At 58.3% G+C, this 14,484-nt stretch overlaps 1 protein-coding gene across 5 annotated transcripts in view; it reads right to left on the minus strand.

Annotated features, from left to right (window-relative positions):
• The window catches only part of ACTN4 (actinin alpha 4), a 53,484-nt gene that overhangs the window by 12,482 nt on the left and 26,518 nt on the right, over nucleotides 1-14,484 (minus strand). For 3 of the 5 annotated variants that reach the window (XM_086872104.1, XM_086872101.1, XM_086872105.1), the window contains exons 8-14: nucleotides 13,053-13,138; nucleotides 11,278-11,370; nucleotides 8,529-8,759; nucleotides 6,142-6,289; nucleotides 2,392-2,542; nucleotides 675-783; nucleotides 457-597 (exon numbers count right to left, since the gene is read on the minus strand). In XM_086872104.1, the coding sequence (XP_086728230.1) occupies nucleotides 457-597; nucleotides 675-783; nucleotides 2,392-2,542; nucleotides 6,142-6,289; nucleotides 8,529-8,759; nucleotides 11,278-11,370; nucleotides 13,053-13,138 (959 nt within the window). The remainder of the gene's footprint in view (nucleotides 1-456; nucleotides 598-674; nucleotides 784-2,391; nucleotides 2,543-6,141; nucleotides 6,290-8,528; nucleotides 8,760-11,277; nucleotides 11,371-13,052; nucleotides 13,139-14,484) is intronic. The other 2 variants (XM_086872103.1, XM_086872102.1) reach the window with 1 other exon arrangement.

The raw sequence follows: 14,484 nt of genomic DNA on the forward strand, positions 1-14,484 counted from the left end.
CGATTTTGGGGCATTTTGGGTTATTTTGGGTTATTTTGTGTCACTTTGGAGTTATTTTGGAACTTTTGGGTTATTTTGGGATGATTTTGGGTTATTTTGGGACACTTTTGGGTTATTTTGGGACAATTTTGGGTTATTTTAGGATGATTTTGGGTTATTTTGTGACACTTTTGGGTTATTTTGGGACACTTTAGGGTTATTTTGTGATGATTTTGGGTTATTTTTTGTCACTTTTGGGTTATTTTTTGTCACTTTTGGGTTGAAACTCACCTGGATCTCCTCGATGGTGTGCACGGGACTGGGATCAAGGGAGCATTTTGGAACTTTTGGGTTAATTTTTGTCACTTTTGGGTTGAAACTCACCTGGATCTCCTCGATGGTGTGCACGGGACTGGGACCAAGGGGGCATTTTGGAACTTTTGGGTTATTTTTTGTCACTTTTGGGTTGAAACTCACCTGGATCTCCTCGATGGTGTGCACGATGAACATGTCCTGCAGGTCCTCCATGGCGCTCTCCATCCAGTTGTTGAAGGGCGCGGCGCGCTTGGCGTACTCCAGGTGCAGCTCGTCGATGGTTTCCAGCTGCTTCTCCGTTTTCTGGGGTGAAAAAGGCCGGGATTGGGACTCTGGGAGGGGCTGGGGACCCCTCCCCGCCCCCCCTGGGACCCCCCGACCTCCAGGGCCTGGCGGCGGCTGTGGGTCAGCGAGCCCAGCAGGTCCCACTGGTCACAGATCTTCTGGCAGCGCGCGTTGACGCTCGCCGAGTCGTAGTAATCCAGCTCGCTGGGAAGGGGGGAAAAACGGGGGGAAATTGGGGGAAAATGGGAAAAAACCGGGGAGAAATGGGGAAAAATGGGGAGGGAATGGGGAAAAACGGGGGGAAATTGGGAAAAATGGGGAGGGAATGGGGGGAAATTGGGGAAAAATGGGGAGGGAATGGGGAAAAACGGGGGGAAATTGGGAAAAATGGGGGGAAATGGGGAGAAATGGGGAAAAATGGGGAGGGAATGGGGAAAAATGGGGGGAAATTGGGGGAAAATGGAGGGAAATGGGGAAAAACGGGGGGAAATTGGGAAAAACGGGAAAAAACCGGGGAGAAATGGGGAGAAAATGGGGAAAAATGGGGGGAAAATAGGGAAAAACGGGGGGAAATTGGGAAAAACGGGGAGGGAATGGGGGGAAATGGGGGGAAATTGGGAAAAACGGGAAAAAACCGGGGAGAAATGGGGAGAAAATGGGAAAAAATGGGGGGAAAATAGGGAAAAACGGGGGGAAATTGGGAAAAACGGGGAGGGAATGGGGAGAAAATGGGGGGAAATTGGGAAAAATGGGGAGGGAATGGGGAAAAAATGGGGGGAAATGGGGGGAAAATGGGAAAAATGGGGGAAAAATGGGGGGAAATGGGGAAAAACGGGGGGAAATTGGGAAAAATGGGGAAAATGGGGGAAAAATGGGAAAAAATGGGGGGAAATGGGGAAAATGGGGAGGGAATGGGGAGGGAATGGGGGGAAATGGGGAAAATGGGGGGAAATGGGGGAAAAATGGGGGAAAAATGGGGAAAAATGGGGGGAAATGGGGAAAAATGGGGGGGAAATGGGGGGAAATGGGGAAAAATGGGGGGGAATGGGGGGAAATGGGGAAAAATGGGGGGAAATGGGGAAAAATGGGGGGGAAATGGGGGGAAATGGGAAAAAATGGGGGAAAATGGGGAGAAAATGGGTACAATTTGTGGGGTTTTGGGGGTGTTTGCAGTACGATTTTGGGGTGCAATTTGGGGTTTTGGGGTACAACTTTGGGGTACAATTTGGGGGTTTTTATGATTCAATTTGGGGGTTTGGGGGTACAATTCTGGGGTACAATTTGGGGGTTTTTATGGTACAATTCGGGGGTTTTTTGGGGTACAATTTGGGGTTTTTGGGGTACAATTTTGGGGTACAATTTTGGGTTTTTTTGGGGTACAATTTGGGGTATCTGGGGTACAATTTTGGGTTTTTTTGGGGTACAATTTGGGGTATCTGGGGTACAATTTTGGGGTACAATTTGGGGTTTTTGGGGTACAATTTTGGGGTACAATTTTGGGGTTTTTTGGGGTACAATTTGGGGTATCTGGGGTACAATTTTGGGGTACAATTTGGGGTTTTTGGGGTACAATTTTGGGGTACAATTTGGGGTATCTGGGGTACAATTTTGGGGTACAATTTTGGGGTTTTTGGGGTACAATTTTGGGGTACAATTTGTGGATTTTTATGGTACAATTTTGGGGTTTTTTGGGGTACAATTTGGGGTATCTGGGGTACAATTTTGGGGTACAATTTTGGGGTTTTTTGGGTTATCTGGGGTATAATTTTGGGGTACATTTCCGGGTGTTTGGGGGTGTCTGGGGTCCCGTACTTGAGCTCCTGGGCGATGGCCGCGATCTGCTCCACGCGGTCCTGGTGCGCCGCCAGGTCCGACTCGAAGGCCTCGTGCTTGCGGAGCAGCGCCCGCACCTGAGCCAGCGACGCCGTGCCCGAGTCCCGGTCCCGCAGGGCCACCTCCTTACCTGGGCACAGGTGAGAGATCCTGAGAGCCCTGAGAGCCCTGAGCCCACCCTGAACCCCCCTGGGCCACCTCCTTACCTGGGCACAGGTGAGACACCCTGAGCCCACCCCTGGGCCACCCTGAGAGCCCTGAACCCACCTTGAAACCCCCAGAGCCACCTCCTTACCTGGGCACAGGTGAGACACCCTGAGAGCCCTGAGCCCCCCTGGGCCACCCTGAAACCCCCTGGGCCACCCTGAAACCCCCTGGGCCACCCTGAAACCCCCTGGGCCACCCTGGGCCACCTCCTTACCTGGGCACAGGTGAGACACCCTGAGCCCACCCTGAGAGCCCTGAACTCACCCTGAACCCCCTGTGCCACCTCCTTACCTGGGCACAGGTGAGAGATCCTAAGAGCCCTGAGAGCCCTGAACTCACCCTGAAACCCCCTGGGCCACCTCCTTACCTGGGCACAGGTGAGACACCCTGAGCCCACCCCTGGGCCACCCTGGGCCACCCTGAAACCCCCTGGGCCACCCTGAAACCCCCTGGGCCACCCTGAAACCCCCTGGGCCACCCTGAGCCCACCCTGAACCCCCCTGGGCCACCCTGGGCCACCTCCTTACCTGGGCACAGGTGAGACACCCTGAGAGCCCTGAGAGCCCTGAGCCCACCCTGAAACCCCCTGGGCCACCCTGAGAGCCCTGAGCCCACCCTGAAACCCCCCTGGGCCACCTCCTTACCTGGGCACAGGTGAGACATCCTGAGCCCACCCTGAGAGCCCTGAACCCACCCTAACCCCCCTGGGCCACCCTGGGCCACCCTGGGCCACCTCCTTACCTGGGCACAGGTGAGAGATCCTGAACCCCCTGGGCTACCCTGGGCCACCCTGAACCCCCTGTGCCACCCTGAACCCACCCTGAACCCCCTGAGAGCCCTGAGCTCACCTGGGCCACCCTGAACCCCCCTGGGCCACCTCCTCACCTGGGCACAGGTGAGACATCCTGAGAGCCCTGAGCCCACCCTGGGCCACCCTGAAACCCCCTGTGCCACCTCCTCACCTGGGCACAGGTGAGACATCCTGAGAGCCCTGAGCCCACCCTGGGCCACCCTGAAACCCCCTGTGCCACCTCCTTACCTGGGCACAGGTGAGACATCCTGAGAGCCCTGAGAGCCCTGAGCCCACCCTGAAACCCCCAGAGCCACCTCCTTACCTGGGCACAGGTGAGACACCCTGAGAGCCCTGAGCCCACCCTGGGCCACCCTGAGAGCCCTGAGCCCACCCTGAAACCCCCAGAGCCACCTCCTTACCTGGGCACAGGTGAGACACCCTGAGAGCCCTGAGCCCACCCTGGGCCACCCTGAGAGCCCTGAGCCCACCCTGAAACCCCCAGAGCCACCTCCTTACCTGGGCACAGGTGAGACACCCTGAGCCCACCCCTGGGCCACCCTGAGCCCACCCTGAACCCCCCTGGGCCACCTCCTCACCTGGGCACAGGTGAGACACCCTGAGCCCACCCTGAGAGCCCTGAGCCCACCCTGAAACCCCCTGGGCCACCCTGAACCCCCCTGGGCCACCTCCTTACCTGGGCACAGGTGAGACACCCTGAGCCCACCCTGAGATCCCTGAGCCCACCCCTGGGCCACCCTGGGCCACCCTGAACCCCCCTGGGCCACTTCCTTACCTGGGCACAGGTGAGACACCCTGAGAGCCCTGAGCCCACCCTGAGAGCCCTGAGCCCACCCCTGGGCCACCCTGAAACCCCCAGAGCCACCTCCTTACCTGGGCACAGGTGAGACACCCTGAGAGCCCTGAGCCCACCCTGAACCCCCCTGGGCCACCCTGGGCCACCCTGAGAGCCCTGAGCCCACCCTGAAACCCCCTGGGCCACCTCCTTACCTGGGCACAGGTGAGACATCCTGAGCCCACCCTGAGAGCCCTGAGCCCACCCTGAACCCCCCTGGGCCACCCTGGGCCACCCTGAGAGCCCTGAGCCCACCCTGAAACCCCCTGGGCCACCTCCTTACCTGGGCACAGGTGAGACACCCTGAGAGCCCTGAGCCCACCCTGAACCCCCCTGGGCCACCCTGGGCCACCCTGAGAGCCCTGAGCCCACCCTGAAACCCCCTGGGCCACCTCCTTACCTGGGCACAGGTGAGACACCCTGAGCCCACCCTGAGAGCCCTGAGCCCACCCTGAAACCCCCCTCAGCAACCTCCTTACCTGGGCACAGGTGAGAGATCCTGAACCCCCCTGGGCTACCCTGTGCCACCCTGAACCCCCTGGGCCACCCTGAACCCCCTGGGCCACCCTGAAACCCCCTGGGCCACCTCCTCACCTGGGCACAGGTGTGGGGACATCCTGAACCCCCCCTGTGCCCCCCTGTGCCACCTCCTTACCTGGGCACAGGTGAGACATCCTGAGCCCCCCTGAGCCACCCTGAGCTCACCTGGGCCACCTCCTCACCTGGGCACAGGTGTGGGGACATCCTGAACCCCCCCTGTGCCCCCCTGTGCCACCTCCTTACCTGGGCACAGGTGAGAGATCCTGAGCCCCCCTGTGCCACCCTGTGCCACCCTGAGAGCCCTGAACCCCCTGGGCCACCTCCTTACCTGGGCACAGGTGAGAGATCCTGAACCCCCCTGAACCCCCCTGTGCCACCCTGAGAGCCCTGAACCCCCCCGTGCCACCTCCTCACCTGGGCACAGGTGTGGGGACCCCCTGACCCCCCTGTGCCACCCTGAGAGCACTGAACCCCCTGGGCCACCTCCTTACCTGGGCACAGGTGAGAGATCCTGAACCCCCCTGAGCCACCCTGAGAGCCCTGAATCCACCTGAGAGCCCTGAGCCCCCCTGAGCCACCCTGAACCCCCCCGTGCCACCTCCTCACCTGGGCACAGGTGTGGGGACCCCCTGACCCCCCTGTGCCACCCTGAGAGCACTGAACCCCCTGTGCCACCTCCTTACCTGGGCACAGGTGAGAGATCCTGAACCCCCCTGAGCCACCCTGAGAGCCCTGAATCCACCTGAGAGCCCTGAGCTCACCTGTGCCACCCTGAACCCCCTGGGCCACCTCCTCACCTGGGCACAGGTGTGGGGACCCCCTGACCCCCCTGTGCCACCCTGAGAGCACTGAACCCCCTGTGCCACCTCCTTACCTGGGCACAGGTGAGAGATCCTGAGCCCCCCTGGGCCACCCTGGGCCACCCTGAGAGCCCTGAACCCCCTGGGCCACCTCCTTACCTGGGCACAGGTGAGACATCCTGAGAGCCCTGGGCCACCCTGGGCCACCCTGAACCCCCCTGTGCCACCCTGAAACCCCCTGTGCCACCTCCTCACCTGGGCACAGGTGTGGTGACACCCCAAATCTCCTCTGTGCCACCCTGAGAGCCCTGAATCCCCTGGGCCACCTCCTCACCTGGGCACAGGTGTGGTGACACCCCAAATCTCCTCTGTGCCACCCTGAGAGCCCTGAATCCCCTGGGCCACCTCCTCACCTGGGCACAGGTGAGAGATCCTGAACCCCCCTGAACCCCCTGTGCCCCCCTGTGCCACCTCCTCACCTGGGCACAGGTGTGGGGACCCCCTGACCCCCGCCCCGCCCCCCCCGGTTCCGGTACCTTCCGTCCACCCCTCGTGGATCGACGCCTTCTGCCGGAACTTCTCGGCCAGGTGATCCAGGCGCTCCAGGCGCCGCAGCTCCGTCAGCAGCCACTCCTCGTGTCCCTTCTCCGCCTGCTCCAGCCGCTGCCAGCCCGCCCCGATGTCCTGGGGACCCCAAAAATCACCCCAAAATCCACTGGGGTCACCCCAAAACCTTCCTGGGGTCACCCCAAAACCCCCCAGGTACACCAGGACAGGTGACCCCACTCCTCGTGTCCCTTCTCCGCCTGCTCCAGCCGCTGCCAGCCCGCCCCGATGTCCTGGGGACCCCAAAAACCCCAAAAATCACCCCAAAAAACCTCCAGAGTCACCCCAAAACCCCCCAGGCACACCGGGACAGGTGACCCCACTCCTCGTGTCCCTTCTCCGCCTGCTCCAGCCGCTGCCAGCCCGCCCCGATGTCCTGGGGACCCCAAAAACCCCAAAAATCACCCCAAAAACCTCCAAAATCACCCCAAAATCCACCGGGGTCACCCCAAAACCTTCCTGGGGTCACCCCAAAACCGCCCAGGTACACTGGGACAGGTGACCCCACTCCTCGTGTCCCTTCTCCGCCTGCTCCAGCCGCTGCCAGCCCGCCCCGATGTCCTGGGGACCCCAAAAACCCCAAAAATCCTCAAAAATCACCCCAAAATCCACCGGGGTCACCCCAAAAAACCCCAAAATCACCCCAAAATCCTCCAGGGTCACCCCAAAACCTTCCTGGGGTCACCCCAAAACCCCCCAGGCACACCGGGACAGGTGACCCCACTCCTCGTGTCCCTTCTCCGCCTGCTCCAGCCGCTGCCAGCCCGCCCCGATGTCCTGGGAACCCCAAAAACCCCAAAAATCACCCCAAAAAACCTCCAGAGTCACCCCAAAACCTTCTTGGGGTCACCCCAAAACCCCCCAGGTACACCAGGACAGGTGACCCCACTCCTCGTGCCCCTTCTCCGCCTGCTCCAGCCGCTGCCAGCCCGCCCCGATGTCCTGGGGACCCCAAAATCCTCAAAAATCCTCAAAAATCACCCCAAAAATCCTCAAAAATCACCCCAAAATCCACTGGGGTCACCCCAAAAACCTACGGGGTCACCCCAAAATCCACTGGGGTCACCCAAAAATCCACTGAGGACCCCAAAAACCTCCGGGGTCACCCCAAAACCCCCCTGGGACCCTCCCAGACCCCTTGAGCCCACCCTGCCCTCTGATGGCACCGAAGTGGGCGGGTTCTGGGTGGGCTCTGGGTGGGTTTAGGATGAGTTTAGGGTGGGTTTAGGCTGGGTTTAAGCCCCCTGAAGCCCCCAGATCCACCAAGACCATCCTGCCCTCGGAGGCCAGAGCAGTTTAGGGTGAGTTTAGGGTGGGTTTAGGCTGGGTTTAAGCCCCCCAGAGCCCCCAGACCATCCTGCCCTCGGAGGGCATGAAGGCCAGGGCAGTTCTGGGTGGGTTTAGGGCAGTTCAGGACAGTTCAGGCTGGGTTCAGGGCAGTTCAGGACAGTTCAGGCTGGGTTTAGGGTGGGTTTAGGTTGTGTTTAGGCTGGGTTTAAGCCCCCCAGACCCACCGAGACCATCCTGCCCTCGGAGGGCATGAAGGCCAGGGCAGTTCAGGGCAGTTCAGGGTGAGTTCAGGGTCGGTTCAGGGTGGGTTTAGGGCAGTTCAGGACAGTTCAGGCTGGGTTTAGGCTGGGTTTAGGGTGGGTTTAGGCTGGGTTTAAGCCCCCCAGACCCACCGAGACCATCCTGCCCTCGGAGGGCATGAAGGCGGGGCGGCCGCTGAGGCGCAGCTTGGTCTGCAGCGTGTTGAGGGTGGGTTTAGGGTGGGTTCAGGGCAGTTCAGGCTGGGTTTAGGCTGGGTTTAGGCTGGGTTTAAGCCCCCCAAACCCCCCACAGACCCACCGAGACCATCCTGCCCTCGGAGGGCATGAAGGCCAGGGCAGTTCCGGGCAGTTCAGGGTGAGTTCAGGGTCGGTTCAGGGTGGGTTCAGGGCAGTTCAGGCTGGGTTTAGGCTGGGTTTAGGCTGGGTTTAAGCCCCCCAAATGTCCCCCAGACCCACCGAGACCATCCTGCCCTCGGAGGGCATGAAGGCGGGGCGGCCGCTGAGGCGCAGCTTGGTCTGCAGCGTGTTGAGGGTGGGTTTAGGGTGGGTTCAGGACAGTTCAGGCTGGGTTTAGGCTGGGTTTAAGCCCCCCAAACCCCCCCCAGACCCACCGAGACCATCCTGCCCTCGGAGGGCATGAAGGCGGGGCGGCCGCTGAGGCGCAGCTTGGTCTGCAGCGTGTTTGAGGGTGGGTTTAGGGTGGGTTCAGGGCAGTTTAGGCTGGGTTTAGGGTGGGTTTAAGCCCCCCAAACCCCCCCCAGACCCACCGAGACCATCCTGCCCTCGGAGGGCATGAAGGCGGGGCGGCCGCTGAGGCGCAGCTTGGTCTGCAGCGTGTTGAAGTTGATCTCCAGCTGACACTTCTCCTGCACCTTGGGCGGTTTGTGCACGCGCCGGTACTCGCGGAAATCCTCCAGCTTCTGCTGCATGGCCGGGATCGTCTTCTGCGGATCCCGGGACTCCAACCACGGGATGGTGCGCTGGATCCACTCCAGGAGCTGGAATGGGAATGGGATTGGGATTGGGATCCCGGGATTCCAACCACGGGATGGTGCGCTGGATCCACGCCAGGAGCTGGGAATGGGAACAGGATCGGGATTGGGATTGGGATCGGGGGCTGGATCCACGCCAGGAGCTGCAACGGGATCGGGAATGGGATTGGGATCCCGGGATTGGGAATGGGATTGGGAATGGGATTGGGAATGGGGGCTGGATCCACACCAGGAGCTGGAATGGGATCGGGAATGGGATTGGGATCGGGAATGGGATTGGGATCCCAGGATTCCAACCACGGGATGGTGCACTGGATCCACTCCAGGAGCTGGGAATGGGAACGGGATCGGGATTGGGATTGGGATTGGGATCGGGAATGGGATTGGGATCCCGGGATTCCAACCACGGGATGGTGCGCTGGATCCACGCCAGGAGCTGGAATGGGAATGGGATTGGGATTGGGATTGGGATCCCGGGACTCCAACCACGGGATGGTGCGCTGGATCCACGCCAGGAGCTGGAATGGGAATGGGATTGGGATCGGGATTGGGATCGGGATTGGGAATGGGATTGGGAATGGGAATGGGATCCCGGGACTCCAACCACGGGATGGTGCGCTGGATCCACGCCAGGAGCTGGAATGGGAATGGGATTGGGATTGGGATCCCGGGATTCCAACCACGGGATGGTGCGCTGGATCCACTCCAGGAGCTGCAACGGGATCGGGAATGGGATTGGGATCGGGGTCTGGATACACGCCAGGAGCTGGAACGGGAATGGGATTGGGATTGGGATTGGGAATGGGATCGGGATTGGGATTGGGATTGGGATCGGGATCGGGAATGGGATCCTGGGACTCCAACCACAGGATGGTGCGCTGGATCCACGCCAGGAGCTGGGAATGGGAATGGGAATGGGATTGGGATTGGGATCCCGGGATTCCAACCACGGGATGGTGCGCTGGATCCACTCCAGGAGCTGGAATGGGAATGGGATCGGGAATGGGATTGGGATTGGGATCCCGGGATTCCAACCACGGGATGGTGCACTGGATCCACGCCAGGAGCTGCAAATGGGAACGGGAACAGGATTGGGATTGGAATTGGGAATGAGATTGGGAATGGGATTGGGATCCCAGGATTCCAACCATGGGATGGTGCGCTGGATCCACGCCAGGAGCTGGAATGGGATCGGGATCGGGATTGGGATTGGGAATGAGATTGGGAATGGGATTGGGATCCCAGGATTCCAACCACGGGATGGTGCGCTGGATCCACGCCAGGAGCTGGAAATGGGATTGGGAATGGGGATTGGGATGGGATTGGGATCCCGGGACTCCAACCACGGGATGGTGCGCTGGATCCACTCCAGGAGCTGGGAATGGGATTGGGAATGGGATTGGGATTGGGATCGGGAATGGGATCCCGGGATTGGGATGGGATTGGGATCCCGGGACTCCAACCACGGGATGGTGCGCTGGATCCACTCCAGGAGCTGGATTGGGAATGGGATTGGGAATGGGATTGGGATCGGGATCAGGAATGGGATTGGGATCCCGGGACTCCAACCACGGGATGGTGCGCTGGATCCACGCCAGGAGCTGGGAATGGGATCGGGAACGGGATTGGGATTGGGAATGGGATTGGAAATGGGATTGGGATCCCGGGATTGGGATTGGGAATGGGATTGGGAATGGGAATGGGATCGGGATTGGGAATGGGATTGGGAATGGGATTTGGAATGGGATCCCGGGATTCCAACCACGGGATGGTGCGCTGGATCCACGCCAGGAGCTGCAAAGGGATCGGGAATGGGATCGGGATCGGGGGCTGGATCCACGCCAGGAGCTGGAACGGGAATGGGAACAGGATTGGGAATGGGAACGGGAATGGGATGGGTTTGGGATGGGATTTGGGATGGGGTCTGGGGGCTGGATCCACGCCAGGAGCTGGAATGGGAACGGGATTGGGAATGGGGATGGGAACGGGATTGGGATAGGATTTGGGGGCTGGATCCACACCAGCAGCTGGAATGGGAACGGGATTGAGATTGGGAATGGGGATGGGATTGGGATGGGATTGGGATGGGGTTTGGGATGGGGTTTGGGGGCTGGATCCACACCAGCAGCTGGAACAGGAACGGGAACGGGATTGGGAATGGGAACGGGATTGGGAATGGGGGCTGGATCCACACCAAGAGCTGCAACGGGATCAGGATTGGATTGGGAAGAGTTTGGGATGGAGTTTGGGATTGGGTCAAGGCCAGGCACTCACAGAGCTCCTGGGGGGGATTTGGGTGGATTTGGGGTGGATTTTGGGGTATTTTGGGGTATTTTGGGTGGATTTGGGGTGGATTTTGGGGTATTTTGGGGTATTTGGGGTGGATTTGGGGTATTTTGGGGTGGGATTTGGGGGGGTTTTTGGGGGATTTTGGGGGATTTTGGGGGATTTTGGGGTATTTTGGGGTATTTGGGGTGGATTTTGGGGTATTTTGGGGTGGGATTTGGGGTTTTTCCCCCCTCACATCTGAGGCCAGGCGCTCGTAGTCCTCCATGAGCTGCTCGTTCTCCTGGTTCACGGCCAGAACTTTGCAGATCCGATTCGCCGCCGTCTCCGCCTGCGGGATCGGGATCGGGATCAGGATCAGGATCGGGGTCGGGATCAGGATCAGGATCGGGGTCGGGATCAGGGTCGGGATCGGGGTCGGGATCAGGGTCGAGGTCGGGATTGGGATCAGGGTCGGGATCAGGAAACGGGGATCGGGGTCGGGGTCAGGATCAGGATCAGGGTCGGGATCAGGGTCGGGATCAGGGTTGGGATCAGGGTCGGGATCAGGGTTGGGATCGGGGTCGGGATCAGGATCAGGGTCGGGATCAGGGTCGGGATCAGGGTCGGGATCAGGGTCGGGATCGGGGTCGGGATCAGGGTCGGGATCAGGGTCGGGATCAGGATCAGGGTCGGGATCGGGATCGGAGTCGGGATCAGGGTCGGGATCAGGGTTGGGATCAGGGTCGGGATCAGGGTTGGGATCGGGGTCGGGATCAGGGTCGGGATCAGGGTCGGGATCAGGATCAGGGTCGGGATCAGGGTCGGGATCAGGAAATGGGGATCGGGGTCGGGATCGGGGTCGGGATCGGGATCAGGGTCGGGATCGGGGTCGGGAAATGGGGGTCGGGATCAGGGTCGGGATCAGGAAATGGGGATCAGGGTCAGGATCAGGATCAGGGTTGGGATCGGGGTCGGGAAATGGGGGTCGGGGACACCCCCAGCCCCAGGGAAAGGGAGTCAAAAGGAAAGGAAGAAAGAAAGAAAGAAATAAAAGAATGAAGGAATAAAGGAATAAAAGAATAAAAGAATAAAGGAATAAAAGAATAAAGGAATAAAGAAAAGAAATAAAGGAAGAGAATAAAGAGAATAAAGAAAGGAAATAAAGAAAATAAAGAAAAAAAGGAAGAAATAAAGAGATAAAGAAACGTAATAAAAGGATAAAGATCAGGGAATAAAGAAAGGAACGAGGAAAGGGATCCAGGAAAGATCCCGAGGAGCAGAGCCAGACCCCAATTCCCATCCCAAGCCAAGCAGAGCAGCAGCCAGGCAGATCCCAGGTAGATCCCCAGCAGATCCCCAGCAGATCCCCACTCCCAGGCGGATCCCAGGCCAATCCCAGATCCCGCTCCCAGGCAGATCCCGGCCAGATCCCGCTCCCAGGTGGATCCCAGGCAGATTCCCATCAGATCCCGGGCAGATCCCGGGCAGACCCCGCTGCCAGGCGGATCCTGGCCAGATCCCGGCCAGATCCCGATCAGATCCCGCTGCCAGGCGGATCCCGGCCAGATCCCGATCAGATCCCGCTGCCAGGCGGATCCCGGCCAGATCCCGATCAGATCCCGCTGCCAGGTGCATCCCGGGCAGATCCCGATCAGATCCCGCTGCCAGGCGGATCCCGGCCAGATCCCGATCAGATCCCGCTGCCAGGTGCATCCCGGGCAGATCCCGATCAGATCCCGCTGCCAGGCGGATCCCGGCCTGATCCCGATCAGATCCTGCTCCCAGGCAGATCCTGGCCAGATCCCGATCAGATCCCGCTGCCAGGCGGATCCTGGCCAGATCCCAATCAGATCCCGATCAGATCCCGCTGCCAGGCGGATCCTGGCCAGATCCCGATCAGATCGCGGGCAGATCCCGATCAGATCCCGATCAGATCCCGATCAGATCCCGATCAGATCCCGCTGCCAGGCGGATCCTGGCCAGATCCCGATCAGATCCCGCTGCCAGGCGGATCCCCGGGGCCGGGCTCACCTTCTGGGCCCCGGAGAAGGCGTGGTAGAAGCAGGACACGTAGGTCATGATGGCTTTCTCGTCGGGCCGCAGCGTGCCCACGATGTCTGCCCGGGGAGGAGAGCACAGCACAGGGACAGGCTCCAGCAGCATTCCCAGAATTCCCAAAATTCCCAGAATTCCCCAAATCCCCGGCGCCGGGATGGCCCCGAGCCGCCTCCTGAGGGGTTTTGTTCTGCCTCTCGTTGGTTCTGCTCCGGGCTCCCACTGCGGATCGGGATCTCCCACGGAATTCCGGGGATTCCCGTGGATTTCCCGTGGATTCCAAGGGATTCCCATGGATTCCCATGGATTTATCGTGGATTCCAATTAATTTCCCATGTATTCCAATTATTTTTCATGGATTCCCATTGATTTTCCATGGATTCCCATGGATTTTCCCATGGATTCTCAAAATTCCCATTGATTTTTCATGGATTCCCATTGATTTCCCATTGATTCCCATGGATTTCCCATTAATTTTCCATGGATTCCCATGGATTTTACCATGGATTCTCAAAATTCCCAGTGATTTCCCATGGATTCCAATGGATTCCCATGGATTTACCATTGATTTCCCATGGATTCCCATGGAGTCACATTGATTTCCCATGGATTCCCATGGATTTATCCAGGATTTCCAATGGATTCCAATTAATTTCCCATGGATTCCAATTATTTTTCATGGATTCCCATTGATTTCCCATGGATTCCCATTGATTTCCATGGATTCCCATTAATTTCCCATGGATTCCCATGGATTTTCCCATGGATTCTCATGGATTCCCATGGATTCCCATTAATTTCCCATGGATTTCCCATGGATACCCATTAATTTCCCATGAATTTCCAAGGATTCCCTTGGATTTCCATTAATTTTCCATGAATTTCCAAGTATTTCCATGGATTCCCATTAATTTCCCATGGATTCCCATTAATTTCCCATGGATTTCCCATGGATACCCATTAATTTCCCATGAATTTCCAAGGATTCCCTTGGATTTCCATTAATTTTCCATGAATTTCCAAGTATTTCCATGGATTCCCATTAATTTCCCATGGATTCCCATTAATTTCCCATGGATTTCCCATGGATTCCCATTAATTTCCCATGGATTTCCCATGGATTCCCATGGATTTCCCATGGATTTCCATTAATTTCCCATGGATTCCCATTAATTTCCCATTAATTTCCATGGATTCCCATTAATTTCCCATGGATTCCCATTAATTTCCCATTAATTTCCATGGATTCCCATTAATTTTCCATGAATTTCCAAGGATTCCCTTGGATTTCCATTAATTTTCCATGAATTTCCAAGTATTTCCATGGATTCCCATTAATTTCCCATGGATTCCCATTAATTTCCCATGGATTTCCATGGATTCCCTTGGATTTCCATTAATTTCCCAT

Source organism: Cyanistes caeruleus, chromosome 38 (genome assembly GCF_971803275.1).
Source record: "Cyanistes caeruleus chromosome 38, bCyaCae1.hap1.1, whole genome shotgun sequence".
Classification (NCBI taxonomy): Eukaryota; Metazoa; Chordata; class Aves; order Passeriformes; family Paridae; genus Cyanistes; species Cyanistes caeruleus.